General features: G+C 38.9%; 1 protein-coding gene across 2 annotated transcripts in view; it reads right to left on the minus strand.

Moving 5' to 3' along the window:
• Positions 1-19,015, minus strand: part of LOC136866575 (N-acetylgalactosaminyltransferase 6) — a 377,415-nt gene that overhangs the window by 5,845 nt on the left and 352,555 nt on the right. For both annotated transcript variants that reach the window (XM_067143666.2, XM_067143665.2), the window contains exon 11: positions 1,357-1,500. In XM_067143666.2, the coding sequence (XP_066999767.1) occupies positions 1,357-1,500 (144 nt within the window). The remainder of the gene's footprint in view (positions 1-1,356; positions 1,501-19,015) is intronic.

The following is a 19,015-nucleotide window of genomic DNA, read 5'->3' on the forward strand; positions in this document are numbered from 1 at the left end:
TCTGAAATAAAAGGCTTCTACTAACATAATGCTTTGATATTTTTACTGGCCCCTGTGCACATTTTCATATTTGTTCTCTCGTGTTTTTCACACCTTTTAATAATACTTTCCTCTCATATTTAGATATGGTAAATATAGTTTACACTGTACCTGCGGATACACGACGTATTGTGCCATCATTACATGTTATAATTCTTGTGTTAGGTCCGTATTGAAATGTACATAAATACAAAGCATGTTACAAGCGTTATTTTAATATCCACCTATTCGATTCAATGCCGTCATTACATTTAAAAATCGTATTTAGTGTCTCCATGTCCCTGTTGGATAGTTTTTACAGTATTTGTATATTGAGTAGTACGTTTTTTGTTGTCCCCTGCAGAAACGCCTTAACGAGGTTTTACTGTAAATGAAATGCTTCCTAAGATTCTCAAGATTATCCTCACTAAAACTAGATATCTACTTCCTCTCAAAACTATAACCACCAGCACATCTTTACATTTACTGAAGTGACTCCTTACAGATATACTTGAAGAAAGTACCTCATCCAGAACTGGTGAACCCACTGCTTCTACTGAAGTAGAACTAAAAATCTTTTCATCATTATTTATTTATTCCTGTTCCTCCTCCTGTGTGATGTATATCGATTACAACAATGTAACAATTATAATTTTATTTCAAGAAGTAAATTACAAGTAAAAGTTACATTTTGTAAAAAGCAACAACTGCAAGTAAAAGTTACTAAGAATGTAATCATTACAAGTAAAAATGAAATGAAATGGCGTATGGCTTTTAGTGCCGGGAGTGTCAGAGGACAAGTTTGGCTCACCAAATGCAGGTCATTTGATTTTACACCCGTAGGCGACCTGCACGTCATGATGAGGATGAAATGATGATGAAGACATCACATACAGCCAGCCCCCATGCCAGCAAAATTAACCAATTATGGTTAAAAATCCTGACCCTGCCGGGAATCGAACCCGGGAGCCCTGTGACCAGAGGCCAGCACACTAACCTTTTAGCTATGGAGCCAGACATTACAAGTAATTAGATTACTTTTACTTAATTACTTCCAAACTCTGGTGGGCAATGACACTAGGTGCTATTTGACGAAGCTTCAGCGTCAATGTGGAAAGTGTAGAATAAGAAGTAACCCAGATAAGGACAGGGAAAGGGAAAACTGAAAAACATACGATCCAATAATAAAATTATAATAACATACAAATTAACCCGCCCCAAAAACACAGTTTTCTTTCCCATATTTCACTTCTACAGTCCTTAATCTCAACCCTTACATCACATCATCATCCCCCTATGAAACAAATAAAACTTAGTGGTTAATTAAACGCTACTTACCACATTATACCTCCACAACTGGTTGCCCTGCATACCATGGCAGGCAAATAAGTTAACAGCAGCTTTATCTGATACATCAGATACATCCCAGCACATTGTTCGACCTCTGGGCCGGATGTCCTTATGCCACGTCAGGGTGAAGTTCTGTAACAAATAAATATATTTTTAATCATTTACCGAATCACGTACAAAGATGGATCTCTCCATCCGAGATACTCCGTGTCTTCTCGTACTAAGACGGAAAGGTCTGTCCCGGGACCGCTCGTATAAATTAATGCTGTCTTGGCTGCTCTCTTTTGTTTATCAACTCCGTATTACTATGAAAGCTTCTCCACAGATGACATAATGTTTAACACATATGATTTCCTTGGAGTATTCACAATGAAAATAATATGTTTTATTAAGCAACTGTGGCTTTGACGTATGTCTACAAAGATGGCAGCTTCCTAGCAAAACAAGGAAGAGGAGATACTGAAAGTTCCAGAAGAAAGTGGCATAGAACTCAAGACAAATAATGAAGATTGGATTGGAAATGACAATAGTTCTTGTGACAGTGATGAATTTGTCAGTGGCATTGAATGAATTACAGTTTTATCGGCAAGAACACCATGGAATGTTAGGCTTGCTGGCGATGTACCACCACATGTTTCTGGTTGTATTTTGGACAAAAATAGAAGCACATAATTAATTTTCCACAGCATAATACTTGCAGTGTTATTGGTGAAATTGATGCTGTAATTCAATGACAGTTAGGAGAAACTCCCAGCAAATTAAAAATTGTGAATGTATTTTTGACAGAACAGTTTTGGGAGCAAGTAACAAGGAAAACCAACATGTAGACTAATTTATTTTTGGAATCAGCTGCCAAGGATCCCATCAAGGAAATGCAAAATCTGCATTGCCCATGGGTTGCAGAATGAATAGTCTTTTGAATGCCATAAATGCAAGGTGTCCCTGCATGTGGAGAACTGTTCTATGGTATTCCAAACAGCAGAAGACTTCTCGATAGAAGATCACCCTTCATAAACAAAATTAAGTTTGTGCCTGAAACGATTTTGGAAGAATGGATATTGTGTTTTTGAGAGTCAGCCACCATATAAACCCTTTTACGAGAGAAATATTTTGAAGTATATGATATTTTACACCTAGGACATAAAGACCTTTCTCATTAAATTACAACTTTGTACTACGCCATACCCAGACAGCTCATTTGGAATATTAAATTATATTTGGCATATCAAAATCTTATAAATAAAGTTGTTCGTGTCTGTGTGTTTGTTTGTTCCACCATCACGTCGAAACGGCTGGATAAATCTCAACCAAACTTCATATTTAGAGTATACTCACTCCGGGGAAGGTTTCGATATGCATATCATATTAAAATCTTTGAAAAGACGGGGGTTTTATAGGAAAACCGTTTTTCTCTTATACTATTATAGACAAAATATCTAATTTGTCGTATAAGGACGAGACAAAGCTCAATTTAATCCTCTTGACGCAAAGAACAAAACTCTGTAAGCCCTACGGGCATAGATATCAAGGATAATTTAATAAAAAACCACCTATTCAATATGTTCCACGTTTAATGTGGTTATTATCTACATTATTTTATGTAGACTTATTTAGGTCAGGTACATGTTTCACCCATTATTTTGGGCATCCTCAGCCTGTATACAACCTTTAGGTCAAGGTTTGGGACCATTTTAACCAATATAAACATACCAATATATACACTATATACAATACATACATTATATACAATATATACAAACATTAATGAACCCTTAAGATGGGTAACATAAGTTAATACAGTTAAGTTTTTTGGTCCTAATCTATCTAATATGAAAAATGTCCAAAAACTAAAATGGATCTTCTTTTTGGTAAAGAGGATTACATATCGGGGTTTATGTGACCCCTATATCATATCATGTTCTTGACGTACCATGTCTGTTGACAGGAGATTTGAACTGATTGTTGATTGTAGGTTGGTCAAGATTGAAAATATAAATTTAAATGAAATGTGTTTTAATTTGGCAGTTCTATTCTGGTTAACTTAAAATGTTCAAAATTAAATGAAATGGATCTTTTTTATCATAAGTCTTGAGAAAGGGTGATATTAAAACTGGGGCTTATTTGACCCACGATTTTCATTTTCGTGTTCTTGACGTACCGTAACTAATATTTAAATGTGTTGTCATGCACAAGTGGAGATTTAAAATACCAATTGTTGTAGGTAGACTGGTCAAGAACGTTGTGAATGAAACTGTTAGCGTCTTGACTTTGGGTCTCATGTAACGTCAAGGAATTGACAAGAGTACAATATTAAGCTGTTTCATAGTTTTAGGCTGCTGCTTAATTGAGAAGGAACATCCTAGACATTTGATACAGTCTTGTATGAATATTGTTCCCGTTGATGTGTTGCTTGGTCTTTGGGAGGGATCTTAAGAATATCTGTAATGAAGTAGAAAAGTAATATTGAATTAAAAATTTACAGCACGCGTTGTGATAAAATGTATTAAATTAACACCTCTTAACTGTAAAATGACTTACTTGTTCAATTAATACTAGATGGACCTGTCTGTTCCGGCAGCGCCTGTCTTATCAACGTTTCTACTCCTGGTGTTGTACTGGTGCGGTAATGGAGGGGCGGGGCATGGAGGGAGAGTGGCGGTAGGCTGGTCTATGGGCGTGTGTGCTATTGCTGGAGGGGAGTTTCTAGAAGCGATATGGGTGGGTTTAACTTTTGGCATGGTGGATGAAGCATTTGAGTGTGGAGATTTAAACAATTGAGGGATTTTGTTTTGATCTGAATTCACGATATTAATTAACCTAGGTGTTAATTCGTACAAAGGATTTTTAATTTCATTGACGTTGTTGAGATTTTTATTTTTATTGTAGGTTTGGTCTAAAAAGATGTGTAGATTTTCCAGTTCATTCATTAATTTCCCTTTACTTATGCTTCTAATGATGGTAAGATCTTTCTCTATGGATGTAAAGTGATGGCCCGTTTCTCTCATATGCTGGCTCATCGCTGAGTACTTATTGTGTTTTTGAGCGTTATAATGTTCCAGATATCTTGTGTTAAAGCTCCGGCCAGTTTGTCTGATATAAGAAAAATCACATTGTGTACATGTTAGTTTATATATGCCGGACCTTGAATAATGGTTGCTATTGTGATTGACCTTGTTGTGGTTAAAAAATATGTTTTGATTGGTGTTAACTGTCCTGAAGGCTATATTAATATTGTGCTTCTTTAAAGTATTTGCGATCTGATGGACGGCTGGGTTGTTATATGTAAATGTGGCGAAACTAGTTTTTTTTTTTTTAGGTTTTTCTGGGACGAGATCAGTGGACAATTTAATTTTGATTTTATTAATCAAACGGTTGACCACATCTATTTTAAACCCGTTGAGTTGAGCAAGATTCCTTATGTACTTCAGTTCAATTTTTAAATTGTTGGGAGAAAGAGGAATTTTAAAAGCTCTATAAATTAAATTATAGAAAGAGGCTTGTTTTTGGGACTTAGGGTGTAGGGATGAATTCATAATAGTTAAGGGAGAGTGTGTAGGTTTCCTGTATATTCGAAAATCGAAGGTAGTATGTCCGCGTGTAATAGTTGAGTCCAAAAAGTTTAATGAGTTCCTAACCTCATCCTCTTTAGTAAACTTAACACTGGGATCAATTTTGTTTAGGGACTCCAAGATCTCGTCACTATTAGTGACATTTTTATCGACAATTACGAAAGTATCGTCTACAAATCTGAGCCATAAACATACGCCTTTTATTTGTGTAATAATTTTTGTATGTTCTATTGTGTCCATATAAATGTCTGCTAAGATGCCAGAAAGAGGGTCGCCCATCGCTAAGCCTTTTTGTTGGTAAAACTTTCCATTGAAAGAGAAAAAGTTGTTGCTTAAGACAAAATTTAATATCTTCATGAATTCGTCAATTTCCATCTTACTAAGGCCGCTGTGTTTATTGATATTATCATTGATGATTCTTACAGTTTCTTTGGTAGGGATGTTTGGGTACATATTTACGACGTCATAGAAGCACATTGAGTGATTGGGTCGAAGCTTAAACTTGTTTAGAATTTCGCAAAAAGTGACTGAATTTTTTAAAGGTTGTTTATTATTGAATACGTAATATTTTTTTTGGAAGCAGTGAATGAATTTTGATACTTTATAGGTGGGGCTGTTTCTACAGTTTATGATAGGGCGTATTGGAATGTCCTTCTTATGAATCTTTGGTAAGGCTCTGGCTGTCGGAATACTAGGGTTCATGTTAAAAAGTTTTTGTTGTTCTTGTTCATTGAAAAGAAAGTTAGAACTTCTTATTAGAGTTTTTAGATTTCGCTGAATTCTCGTGGTTGGATCTTTGATGACTATTGTGTATATTTTGTCCTTAAAAAAGTCTTCTGTTTTTTGAATGTATGTGTTTTGATCTAGGAGAACTGTGGATTCTCCTTTTTCCGCTTTTGTGACAATAATGTTGTTGTCGTCTATTTTCTTTTTTACGTTCTGGATCAATTTTTTGTGGTTGAAATTTGAATTTGCGTTTAATTCTTCCGCTAATTTTGGTAGTTTCTTTTTTACCTCAAATCTGGTATCATTTTGTGTTTCTAAAGGGAGTTTAGAAATGTTAGCCTCGATCTCAGCTACTGTATTGATAATATCCGTTTCTTTTTCCTTGCTAGGCCAGTTATGTTTTAAGCACTGCCTGCTCGATCTGCATCCGATGGCTGCTTATACTGCCTGCTCATTCCATATTCAAACGTGTAACACGACTTACAAACAATCTGCCGTTAGATGGCAGCACCAGACGTACCCACTTATCGCGTGAATACAGCTAGATAAGCATACAAGCAAAATTTTAAATCTGAAAGTAACAGAAAAATTAAAGAATTGTACGCATAAAGTGATGCTCTACAGAGTGGTTGCTTCAGGACTTTTCGAGAAAGAGGTTTCGACGAACAAGAAAACCTGGAAACTTTGTTTGTATGATACTTCCCTACATTACTAAGTAGAGGTTTCACGAATCTGGCCACCACAGTTTCTGACACAAGTTCCTGGTGCTTATTGTTACCAAAACGCTTTAAAATCTTACACTGGCACAAAGAGGGTAGAACATAGTTTTTTATAGTCTGGAGCAGACTTGTAGATTTCTTGCAGTACGGCAGAGCCGCCTCAACAAATTTCTGTAGCCCCATAATTAGGCCAATAAATCGTTGCTGGGGATAGCGCAGTTCATCAATGAGGATGCATTAACTGAGGTGGAAACGTTATTCAAACGCGTGCTGCATTCTGTTTTTTCTTCGATTACACGCACTAAATAACCACACACTAATGCCTGGGAAGCAGTTTCTAAAGTGACACACACCGAGCTTAATAGCTGCAGTCGCTTCAGTGCGGCCAGCATCCAGTAATCGGGAGATAGTTGGTTCGAGCCCCACTGTCGGCAGCCCTGAAGATGTTTTTCCTGGTTTCCCATTTTCACACCAAGCAAATGCCGGGGCTGTACCTTAATTAAGACCACGGCCGCTTCCTTCCAATTCCTAGGCCTTTCCTATCACATCGTCGCCCTAAGACATACCTGTGTCGGTGCGACGTAAAGCAAATAGAAAAAAAAAAAAAAAAAAAACCATACTGACTTAGGGGGACTCACGAACATCTTCCAGTAAATCAAGTACATATTCAGCGGCATCACTGGTTCTGTTTCGTCAAGTCAGGGAGAGGATACTGAGGCAGAAAATTTTGAATATTTTTGTGGATAAGGTTAGCACCATCGGTGAACATTAAAATACCGGATTTCAGAATTCTCTTTATGGAATTCTGAGCAGCCCTGGAGTCAGTCATGTCATTGTACCCTCCTCCCATTCTTATATAACTAAACATGGGTTCAACTGGATCTCCTGAAAAGGCCCGTGTCCTGGAAAGAAATACCACTGCCTTCTGGTTTCCCTTTCTTTGATTTGCAGAAAGGCACGCAGCAGTACATCATTTCCACTGGAAACAAGTACAGTACTACCCTACTTCCCGCTATTTCATTCTGACAAGTCTGGAGCCGGTTGGTGCTGCTGCCTGCTGTGGGTATTTGAAAACGGAGTGTTTCATTCAGTGCCGTGTTAAAATGTTGTAATGAGCAGGCAGTATAAGCAGCCATCGGATGCAGATCGAGCAGGCAGTGGTTTTAATCCTTTATTCAAGATCCCCATTTCTTCTTCAGAGAACTGTACGTCTGTCAAATTAACTGCTGTGGGTGTATTGTTCTGTGAGGGAGCCGCTTTTTGTGTGTCTGAACTACGTTTTGGTAACCGTGATTGGGATGCTTTTAATTGAGATAGTTTCTTGTCGAGAGTAACTTGCTTCCTATCCAACAAAGCAATCAATTTATTGTCCACATGTAGTTGGAAAGAGTTCCATTCTAACGGATGTAAAGCCTGAGCTAACGCTAAATGAACTTTATATAACTGCAGATTTAAAAGTGACTTCTTTTTATATGACGCTTTAATTTCATTTCTTAACCAAATGTCGTTGACCTTGTTTTGAACTCTATTCAAACTTTGGTTAGTTACGTTTTTTCGCTGTGTAGGCTTCAAAAATTTTGGGATCAATTTTAGTTCTAGACACTGTTTTAGAAAGGCTATGTCTTTTGTTAGTTTACAAATCTTGACCTTAAGGTTGAAGTACCTACTTAAACGGTATTTTGCCTGGTTGGCTACCAAATTGCAAGTAATAACTCTCATTATTGTTCCGTATTGAAGATGACGTTAGGCATAGATATCAAGGATAATTTAATTAAAAAAACACTTATTCAATACTTTCCACGTTTAATGTGGTTATTATCTACATTATTTTATGTAGACTTATTTAGGTCAGGTACATGTTTCACCCATTATTTTGGGCATCCTCAGCCTGTATACAACCTTTAGGTCAAGGTTTGGGACCATTTTAACCAATATAAACATACCAATATATACACTATATACAATATATACATTATATACAATATATACAAACATTAATGAACCCTTAAGATGGGTAACATAAGTTAATACAGTTAAGTTTTTTGGTCCTAATCTATCTAATATGAAAAATGTCCAAAAACTAAAATGGATCTTCTTTTTGGTAAAGAGGATTACATATCGGGGTTTATGTGACCCCTATATCATATCATGTTCTTGACGTACCGTGTCTGTTGACAGGATGTGTCGTCAACAATAAGTGGAGATTTGAACTGATTGTTGATTGTAGGTTGGTCAAGATTGAAAATATAAATTTAAATTAAATGTGTTTTAACTTGGCAGTTCTATTCTGGTTAACTTAAAATGTTCAAAATAAAATGAAATGGATCTTCTTTTTTATCATAAGTCTTGAGAAAGGGTGATATTAAAACTGGGGCTTATTTGACCCACGATTTTCATTTTCGTGTTCTTGACGTACCGGTAACTAATATTTAAATGTGTTGTCATGCACAAGTGGAGATTTAAAAAACCAACTGTTGTAGGTAGACTGGTCAAGAACGTTGTGAATGAAACTGTTAGCGTCTTGACTTTGGGTCTCATGTAACGTCAAGGAATTGACAAGAGTACAATATTAAGCTGTTTCATAATTTTAGGCTGCTGCTTAATTGAGAAGGAACATCCCTGACACTTGATGTATGAATATTGTTCCCGTTGTTCCCGAAAACCATGTTTTAAGGCCCTAAAACCAACCGTTACGGAGATATTGGCACCACGCTACCCCTGCTCTAGGAATCGGATAAAGAAATGAACTGCCGTAACCATGGCAACGTCAGCTCCAGGATTCTAGAGCAGTAAGATTATGTATGTACGTTTGGGCATAGTTGCCAACCAAAATTGGTACAAATAAGACTTAATATCTGGAAAAAAATATACTGTTGTGTAAGGCACTCATAGGACTCCTTTGGGCGGGGATGGAAAGGGGGTGAAGTACGAGTATACAAATCTTACTATATATAGAAATGGAAGTGTGTGTGTAAATGACACATCTCCTCCTAAACCACTGGAGCAATTTCAACCAAACTTGGTACACATATTACTTACTATTGGGAGACGAGTACTGTGGGGGGTAAGCCATCCCTAGCGCCCTTAATGGAGAGGGTCAGGGGAGTAGTTACAATAATAATCGAGAATAGTGTCGAATTCATAGTTTTCGGGGTCGCTGAGTTGAAAAGTAATACTCTAGAATTTTTTAAAAGTCCAGCCCCCTTTTAGGTGGGGAGCAAAGGGGGAGGGGGGGGGCTGAGATATAGAAATAATTAAAACAGTTTCGAATCCATAGATTTCAGGGTCTCTGAGATGAACAGTATTACACCGGATTTTTTGCAAGTCCAAGTGGGGAGCGAAGGGGGTGAGATATAAAATTAATCGAAAAACTACATAAAAAAATATTATCTTCTCCTTTTTACTATATATGAAAATTGATGTATGTGTGTGCGTGGAAGTGTGGGTGTGGGTGTGTAAATGACAAATTTCCTCCTAAACCACTGGAGCAATTTCACCAAACTTGGTACACTTATCAATTAGTATCAGGAGACAAACCGCGTGAGGGTAAGACACCCCTAGCACCCTTATGGGCAGGGAGCGAGGGGGGTGGTATAAAAATAATCTAGAATATTATCGAATCCATAGTTTTCGTGGTAGCTAGAATAATTAGTGACACTCCGAATTTTTTGAAATTCATGTTCAGCCCCCTTTGGGGTGTTGGTGAGGGGGAGTGAGATATAAAAATAATCGAAAACAGTGTCGAATCTACAGTTTTCTGGGTCACTGAGATTAATGGTGACAATCCAGATTTTATATCTCTTAGTGGTGGAGGGCGGGACAGTCTCATTGACAGTTGAAATCCTCTACATCGTATCTACAGTGCGACGGCTAAATACATATAGTTATCACTTATTAATTTTTGACAGGATCAAATACTTCCCAGTCGATTCGAGGACTAAGTTTTACTCGAAAATTAAATAATCTAAAACTTGAAATCAAACACATATAAATAATTGTAAAACTACATAATAGATCATAACATATCAATCTGCAAGTCAAAAAGGAATTCTATAAAAATTCACATCACACACAACTAACTGGTAATGCAAATCTTAAAGGTAAATATTCAGAAACTATCCGGGCAACGCCGGGTACTACAGCTAGTGTATTATAAATGTGAATTGCAGTTAGGAATTATAAGAGTAGCAGATTAGAGCTGAGACCGGAAGCCTAGGGGACAGAATGTCATGGGACACTTGTCGAAGCTTTCCAGTGACTGTGAGAAGCGTCCAATTTTACTCATAGTCAGCATAGAGCGCACGTTTAAAGATCGATAAGCCACGAGGTGTGCTGAGCCAATTAGAAAGCGAGGGCGTGGCTGTTATGAATGCTGGACCACGCAGAGTTGAAAATTCAGGATGACCAACATTGTTTACGTGTGGTGTGTTCAGCAAGAGAGAGTGGTCAGTTCTGTTATTTGAGGCTTTTTCACACGTCTGAGAGCTAGAAATTTTCAGGAATAAATTAGGAAAATTGTCTGAGCCGTAATCTCTTTATTATGAGTGTATTTGATATTAATTTCAGTGAATTACAAAGACATTGTGTGAAACAATAGCTCTGATTGGCTGAGCATTTGAATCCTTGGGGAATCCCCTGGCCATAACGGCGTCTATATAGATATTTAAGCGCACCACATGATGGAGCGTCGTCCTTTGTTTGTGTGTTGTCGAGTAGTGAGCATCGCTACTTTCTCTGTGTCTCGTTGAGCATTGAACATCAGTGTGATACTTCAGTGTACGCGGGACGCATAGTTGCTGCCACGTGGACAGAAGTTTAAGTACGGTTGTACCGACCCAAGACAGTGTATTTCTTCTATTGTGAACAGTGTTATTTAAACTGTGTGCAGTAATAATTAGCCAAGTGCGCTATGTCACAAATTCGTGCATTAGTGGAACAAACTGTAATTTCCACCGCAGACTGGTAATTGAGCGAGAGACGCTTTTCCGTATATTACCATCGGGCCGGTCGCGTTTCGTGAGAGACTATTCGATTTAATCTGCGGGCTGCTCCTAGAGACAGTGTTTGAACCCCTAACATTTACTATTGATTGTGTATGAGTCCTTGGTGATAATTTACTCACACTGGCTTGCAATTACAGCTGACAGAGGATTTATTCGGTGCAACGTGCACAAAGAGCGGCGAAGAAATACTGACCACAAATTTGTGTGTTGCTGTTATACAGGAACCAGCTTCAAGAAGATGGCATCATCTACTGAAGAGAGAAGATTGGATCCCAGTGTTGAAATTGTGCTTTTATTTATTTAATTGTGTCAGAAACATACATTATACTTACAATAACAGGACAATAACAAATCTGGTAATATAATCATTAATAACTTCTGATGATGGCAGGTAACGATGTGATTTAAGCTCTCCATAAATTGTGCTGACCATGGAGTAATCATTCATGGAAGTTTTTCAAAATGGCACCCGGTAATGACGACGTAGTGTTTTATCCTCCGAGTAAATTAACCGTAAAATGTGAGGAAAAGTGCGGGAAATGTCGAAGATTAGTGAAAAATGGAATGTTGTGAGATTCATGTGATCGATGGTGGCAGTATAAGTGCGGGAATTGCCCTAGAGACGTAAAAACTAATGAAAATGTTGACTGGATTTGTGAGCAGTGTGTTCGGAATGTTGTAGTTGGCGACGGCGTTGACGATGAAGCACCGATAACAATCGATGAGGAACACAAAAGTGCATTCGAAATTATAAACATTCTACAAAAGGACAATGAGGCTCTTAAAGTTGAAAATCAAGAATTAAAAGAAAGACTGCGATCGCTAGAATCTGGGACTGACCATTCTTCGAGTGATATACCGGTACCAGTAACAAACTCGAGCACGTGGTGTCAGGTAGTTCATGGATGGCCGGCTAAGAAGAAATCTACAACTGAATTCCCGGAAATAATCATCAGAAATAGGTTTTCTGCCCTAAATAATTTAATTCTGGAAGAAAGTGATCGCGCGCGTGATACCAAATCATCGCGATCCGCTGCCGTTGCCGTGCCGAGGTTAAAATGTTGGCCTAGATTTCAGATTCAAGACCCAGTTAGGCCTAAATCAGCAAGGGTATCTGTGTTTGGTGATAGCCAAGGAAGGGGAATTGCGGGAGTGATTAACGACGAGAATATAGCAGCGACCGGAGAAATATATCCAGCAGCTTCTATCAGCAGTGGCCTGGAAAACGTAACAGAAGCAACTAGGAACTTCGGGAGCGGCGATGCAGTGCATATCATCGGTGGGACGAATGACGTAGCTCACGACGACGCCAAGAATGTAAGATCACAACTTAAACATACACTAGGGAAGCTGACCCACACTAACGTCTTTGTAGTGAACGTGCCCCACAGGCATGATTTGAGTAGACTCGTGTGTGAACATTGAAGTGGACAAGGTCAATACAGATATTGTTAAAATTTGTAAACATTTTCGGAATACTGAGATTATTGAATGCAGCAGTTTTGAGAGATACTGTTATTCAAAACATGGCCTCCATCTAAACAATTCAGGTAAACGAAAGATAGCAAATATTGTTCTAGATTTTATTAATATTAAGATATGAACTGTAAAACAGGCAACTCCCTTGAGTTATAATACTGACCAGGAAAACTAGTAGAAAGAGCCAGCTGTACTTCAAGCTGGCTCAGTCAACTAGAAAATGAAACTCAGGAAAGTAATGAATTTCAAGTTACCCAATGCAACAGTTAAGTTTTAGGGAAGAAGGGGGTCTGAGATTGCTCTTGGTAAAGTGTCAAACTGTAGTAAATAAACAATTTAAAATTCGGTACATTGATGGAATCTTATGAGACTGATGTGGTGATAGGAGTGGAATCGTGCTTGAGAGAAGGGGTGGGTAATAGGAAAGTATTTCCAGAAGGGTACACAGTCTATCGTTAGAGACCGAGGAGATAAAAAGGGAGGGGGTGTTTATTCTGGTGAAGGAAACTTATTGTTCACATGAATGGTTTACCGATGAAAGGGATGAAATATTAGGGATAAAATTAGTTTGTGGTAATATGAAGGAGGTGGGAATTATAGGAACATACAGGCCTGGAAGAGAGGAAAGAGATATGGAAATATTTGAGAAAATAATAGATTATACTCATAAAAACAATAATAATGATATCGTAATAATTGGGGGAGATCTAAATTTGCCTGAAGTTGAATGGAATGGAGCTGCAAGTGACGCCCATGAACAGAAACTGGCAAATAAGTTAATTTGGGAGGGAGGATTTACACAAGTAGTACAAGAACCGACTCGTCTCAATAACTTACTAGATGTATTCTTGGTTAAACCATGGGAAATTGTTGATAAAACTGAGGTAATTGAAGGAATAGGAGACCATAAGGCTGTAATAATGGATGTAGGACTCGTACCAAAAAGACTTAATAAGAGGATTACTCCAGACAAGAAATTGTACAGAAAAACTAAAGTTAATGAATTTGGACCTTACCTTAAATCACAATTCAGTTGTTGGAAAAGTGAAGGGAGTAATGTGGGTACACTTTGGGCTAAATTTAAAGGAATCATTTGGGAAGGAGAGAAGAGATTTATACCTGTTAAGAAGGGTAAAATGACCTCAGACCCTGTTTATTATACAAGGGAAATAAGGAAATTAAAAATAAAATGTAGAATTGTAAACAAGAAAATCAAAGAGGGTAGGGAGAATAGAGAAACTAGAAAACAGCTAATGAGGAAACTGAATAGAGTGAAAAAGTAAGAAAAAAAGAATTATATGAATGGCATACTTCAAGAGGGTAATGACCACAAAGGGAAATGGAAAAAGCTGTATTCATATATCAGGAATAAAAAAGGAAAAGGGATCCAAATTCCTACAATGGTGGGAGAAGGGGGTGAACACTATTTAACATATACTGAAAAAGCAAACCTATTTAGTAGGGAATTCTGATTCAGTAGATGATTGTCAGTAGTTGGAAACCGAAACAGAAGAGAGGGAGAGACACAGACGGAAACAAGAAGCTTCTCATTCACAAATGAAGATATTTTCAGAGAAATCCAACTGCTTCAGCAAGGAAAAGCAGCATGAAGTGATCAAATTACTGGGGAGGTATTAAAGACAATGGGGTGATACATAGTGCCTTATTTACCATTTCTCTTTGACTATGTCATAAATAAAAGTGTAATACCAAAGGAATGGAAGGAATCTATAATAATACCAATTTATAAAGGAAAGGGTGATAAAAGGAAACCAGAGAACTACAGACCAATCAGCCTGACTAGTATAGTTTGTAAAATACTGGAGAGTTTAATATCAAAGTACATCAGAGGGATATGTGATGATAAAAATTGGTTCATGAGGAGCCAGTATGGATTTAGAAAGACATTTTCTTGTGAGGCACAAGTGGTGGGATTTCAGCAGGACATATCAAATCAATTGGATTCAGGAGGTCAGTTAGATTGCATAGCCATAGATCTTTCCAAAGCCTTTGATAGAGTGGAACATGGAATATTATTAAAGAAATTGGAGGGAATAGGATTGGACGTAAGGGTTACACGTTGGATAAAACATTTCAAAATTCAAGGGCTCAGAAAGTCAAAGTAGGAAATAATGTATCGCAGGAAGAGAAAGTTTGGAAGGGAATTGCACAGGGCAGTATAATCGGTCCGTTACTTTTTTAATATAGGGAACAATATAACATCAAAAATAAGATTGTATGCAGATGACATAATTGTTTATAGGGAAATAAATAACATTGAGGATTGTTCAGAATTACAAAGGGACCTTGAAAGTATCCAAAAATGGGTTGAAGAAAATAATATGAAGGCTAATGGAGGCAAATCAACTGTTACAACTTTTACAAACAGGAGCTTTAAAACTGAATTTGAATATACTTTGGATGAGGTAGTTATCCCAAAAGATGGCAAGTGCAAATACTTTGTGATACTTGAAAGTAATTTGCACTGGAAGGGTCATGTTGATGATATTGTTGGGAAAGCATACAGATCGTTACATGTCACAATGACGCTACTTAAAGGATGCAATAAAGAATTAAAAGAAAAAAGTTACTTAAGTATGGTTTGTCCATTATTGGAATATGCAAACAGTGTTTGGGTCCCTCACCAAGAATACCTAATAAAAGAAATAGATAGTGTGCAGAGGAAAGCAGCAAGATTTGTAACAGGGGATTTCAGGAGAAAGAGCAGTGTATCAGAAATGTTAAAGGAACTTGGGTGGGAAACTTTAAGAGAAGGGAGAAAACTAGACTCATAGGATTATATAGAGCCTATACAAGAGAAGAAGCATGGGAAGATATCCATGAGACGCTTCAGTTGGAAAATAATTTTATCGGCAGGACAGACCACAAATATACAATTAGAAGGAATTTTAGCAGAAGCGATTGGGGTACATTTTCATTCATTGGGAAGGGTGTGAAGGAGTGGAACAGTTTACCAGCGGTAGTGTTTGATCCGATTCCAAAATCGGTACAGGTATTCAAGAAGAGAATAAACAGCAACAGAGAAAATAAATGAAGTGTTAAGAGGGCATTCGACCAGTGCAGGTTATTGTAAATAAAAAATGTGTGTGAATAAATTAATTCCATCCCCTGGTCTAAGGTATTTTGACAGCCAAAGTAGGGGACTGCCTGTAGGGGTGAAGTACAGTGGGGACTTCGACGGCCCTGGGACCGCTACGGTAGCTGTGAAGGCCCTTCAGGAACTCTGTTAAGTGGTGGCAAAAGGGGCTCTGGTTAAGACGCCGCATATCGTTATGCTACTTGGGATCCAGAAAGGGTAAAAAAGTAAATAAATGCAATGTAAAGTTTAATCTTATACCAGTTGTATAGTATCATTTTAAGTAATTCCACATACTGTATATCAGTTGACTATATTTGTTAGTAGTACAGGAGATATTATAAGTAGAATTTGGTAATCAATATAAATTTATTAAGGATGAACTGTGTGTTTAATAGAAAAAATTGTTAGCATAAATTATATAATATTGTATTATGGGAAAACTTTCTTCTCTTGTTAATTTAATATTTAGTGCTTGACAATAATGTATTTTAGTGTAACATTTGCCACCAAGGTAGACACCTCATTTGCAAATAAAGAGATATTTGATTTGATTTGAAGTGGGGATGTAACCCGGTAAAGATGTCCTGGGAGTTGCCAAGATAAGACGCATGTGATATTTAAATTGCATGCTTTGTGAATTATGATAAATACTAGTGAAGCTTAGATTAGGGATTTTCTTTAGTTTAGTTTCAGCCCGACGACATGTGTTCATTTTATGTGTGTGCTATTGTAAATACGGACAGGTCGGGGTTGCATGTTTTCTTTTTATTTCTTTTACTTTATAATTAGCTAGATAGGAAATCGAGGGAGATGACAGGTTTCATTTTGATTTTGATTTGTGTGATTTATGCATGTTATCTACTTTAAGGTTATTCCTGTGTTTTGTTTTGATATAGCTAGGATTAGATAGCTGAAATCATCAACATCCCGAGTTACACACTAGCAACATCAAGACTAAATTTTTATTTAATTTATATTGAGAGATTAGCGAAAGATAGACTGCTTGCTGCATGAATTACAGGTGCTGTGAGACGTGGGGAGCTGTATGTACACCACTGATTATAACAGGCTCCTTTAAAATGGATTGGAAACTGTTTTGAACAATGATTAGGCAGGGAATCCAACCCTGAGTGGTAATGAAAAGGCTGATGAAATTACAGGATATATATATACACTGACTGACAGAGCAAATGCAACACCAAGAAGGAGTGGTCAGAACTTTATGCGAATTGCAGGGTAGACTGACGTCACTGAGGTATGCTCATGATGTGAAATGCGCCGCTGTGCTGCGCACGTAGCGAACGATAAATGGGACACGGCGTTGGCGAATGGCCCACTTCGTACCGTGATTTCTCAGCCGACAGTCATTGTAGAACGTTTTGTCGTGTGCCACAGGACACGTGTATAGCTAAGAATGCCAGGCCGCCGTCAACGGAGGCATTTCCAGCAGACAGACGACTTTACGAGGGGTATGGTGATCGGGCTGAGAAGGGCAGGTTGGTCGCTTCGTCAAATCGCAGCCGATACCCTGTGGCGAAGGTGGTTGGCGCAGGGACATGTGGCACGTGCGAGGGGTCCAGGCGCAGCCCGAGTGACGTCAGCACGCGAGGATCGGCGCATCCGCCGCCAAGCGGTGGCAGCCCCGCACGCTACGTCAACCGCCATTCTTCAGCATGTGCAAGACACCCTGGCTGTTCCAATATCGACCAGAACAATTTCCCGTCGATTGGTTGAAGGAGGCCTGCACTCCCGGCGTCCGCTCAGAAGACTACCATTGACTCCACAGCATAGACGTGCACGCCAGGCATGGTGCCGGGCTAGAGCGACTTGGATGAGGGAATGGCGGAACGTCGTGTTCTCCGATGAGTCACGCTTCTGTTCTGTCAGTGATAGTCACCGCAGACGAGTGTGGCGTCGGCGTGGAGAAAGGTCAAATCCGGCAGTAACTGTGGAGCGCCCTACCGCTAGACAACGCGGCATCATGGTTTGGGGCGCTATTGCGTATGATTCCACGTCACCTCTAGTGCGTATTCAAGGCACGTTAAATGCCCACCGCTACGTGCAGCATGTGCTGCGGCCGGTGGCACTCCCGTACCTTCAGGGGCTGCCCAATGCTCTGTTTCAGCAGGATAATGCCCGCCCACACACTGCTCGCATCTCCCAACAGGCTCTACGAGGTGTACAGATGCTTCCGTGGCCAGCGTACTCTCCGGATCTCTCACCAATCGAACACGTGTGGGATCTCATTGGACGCCGTTTGCAAACTCTGCCCCAGCCTCGTACGGACGACCAACTGTGGCAAATGGTTGACAGAGAATGGAGAACCATCCCTCAGGACACCATCCGCACTCTTATTGACTCTGTACCTCGACGTGTTTCTGCGTGCATCGCTGCTCGCAGTGGTCCTACATCCTACTGAGTCGATGCCGTGCGCATTGTGTAACCTGCATATCGGTTTGAAATAAACATCAATTATTCTTCCGTGCCGTCTCTGTTTTTTCCCCAACTTTCATCCCTTTCGAACCACTCCTCCTTGGTGTTGCATTGTCACTGTCAGTCAGTGTATATGAGAATGTAATGCATGCCGAAATATATGTGAAGTCAATGATGCTGGCAGTGTGCACGCCTGGAAATATTATGAAAAATATGTGAGGCGAGAATCGGCCTGTGATTGTATTACATATTGAGTCATGGCTCTCCTTGTGCTTAGGCGGCTAGGACTAAATAATTCACCGGTGGTCCATAACCCGTTAGAAGAGAGATCCTCACTTGGACTATGTGCAAGTTGGGTAGCCTCCTGCTTCATGAATTTACCGAGCTCAGAACATTTTAAGCAAGCCTCGTACCTTAGGGAGTAATGGAGTCCCACTCCCATTTGACAGGCGAGGGACAACTTGGAAACAACTTGGCGAACGAAATGGAATTCGATGGGCAGCTATCAATATTAATGGGGCTTATGGAAGAAAGAAGGTAGAGCTGGCTGACTCAGCAAAGAGGATGCATCTGGATGTGCTAGGAGTAAGTGATATTCGGGTAAGGGGAGATAATGAG

The sequence above is a fragment of the Anabrus simplex genome, chromosome 3 (assembly GCF_040414725.1).
Source record: "Anabrus simplex isolate iqAnaSimp1 chromosome 3, ASM4041472v1, whole genome shotgun sequence".
Lineage (NCBI taxonomy): Eukaryota > Metazoa > Arthropoda > Insecta > Orthoptera > Tettigoniidae > Anabrus > Anabrus simplex.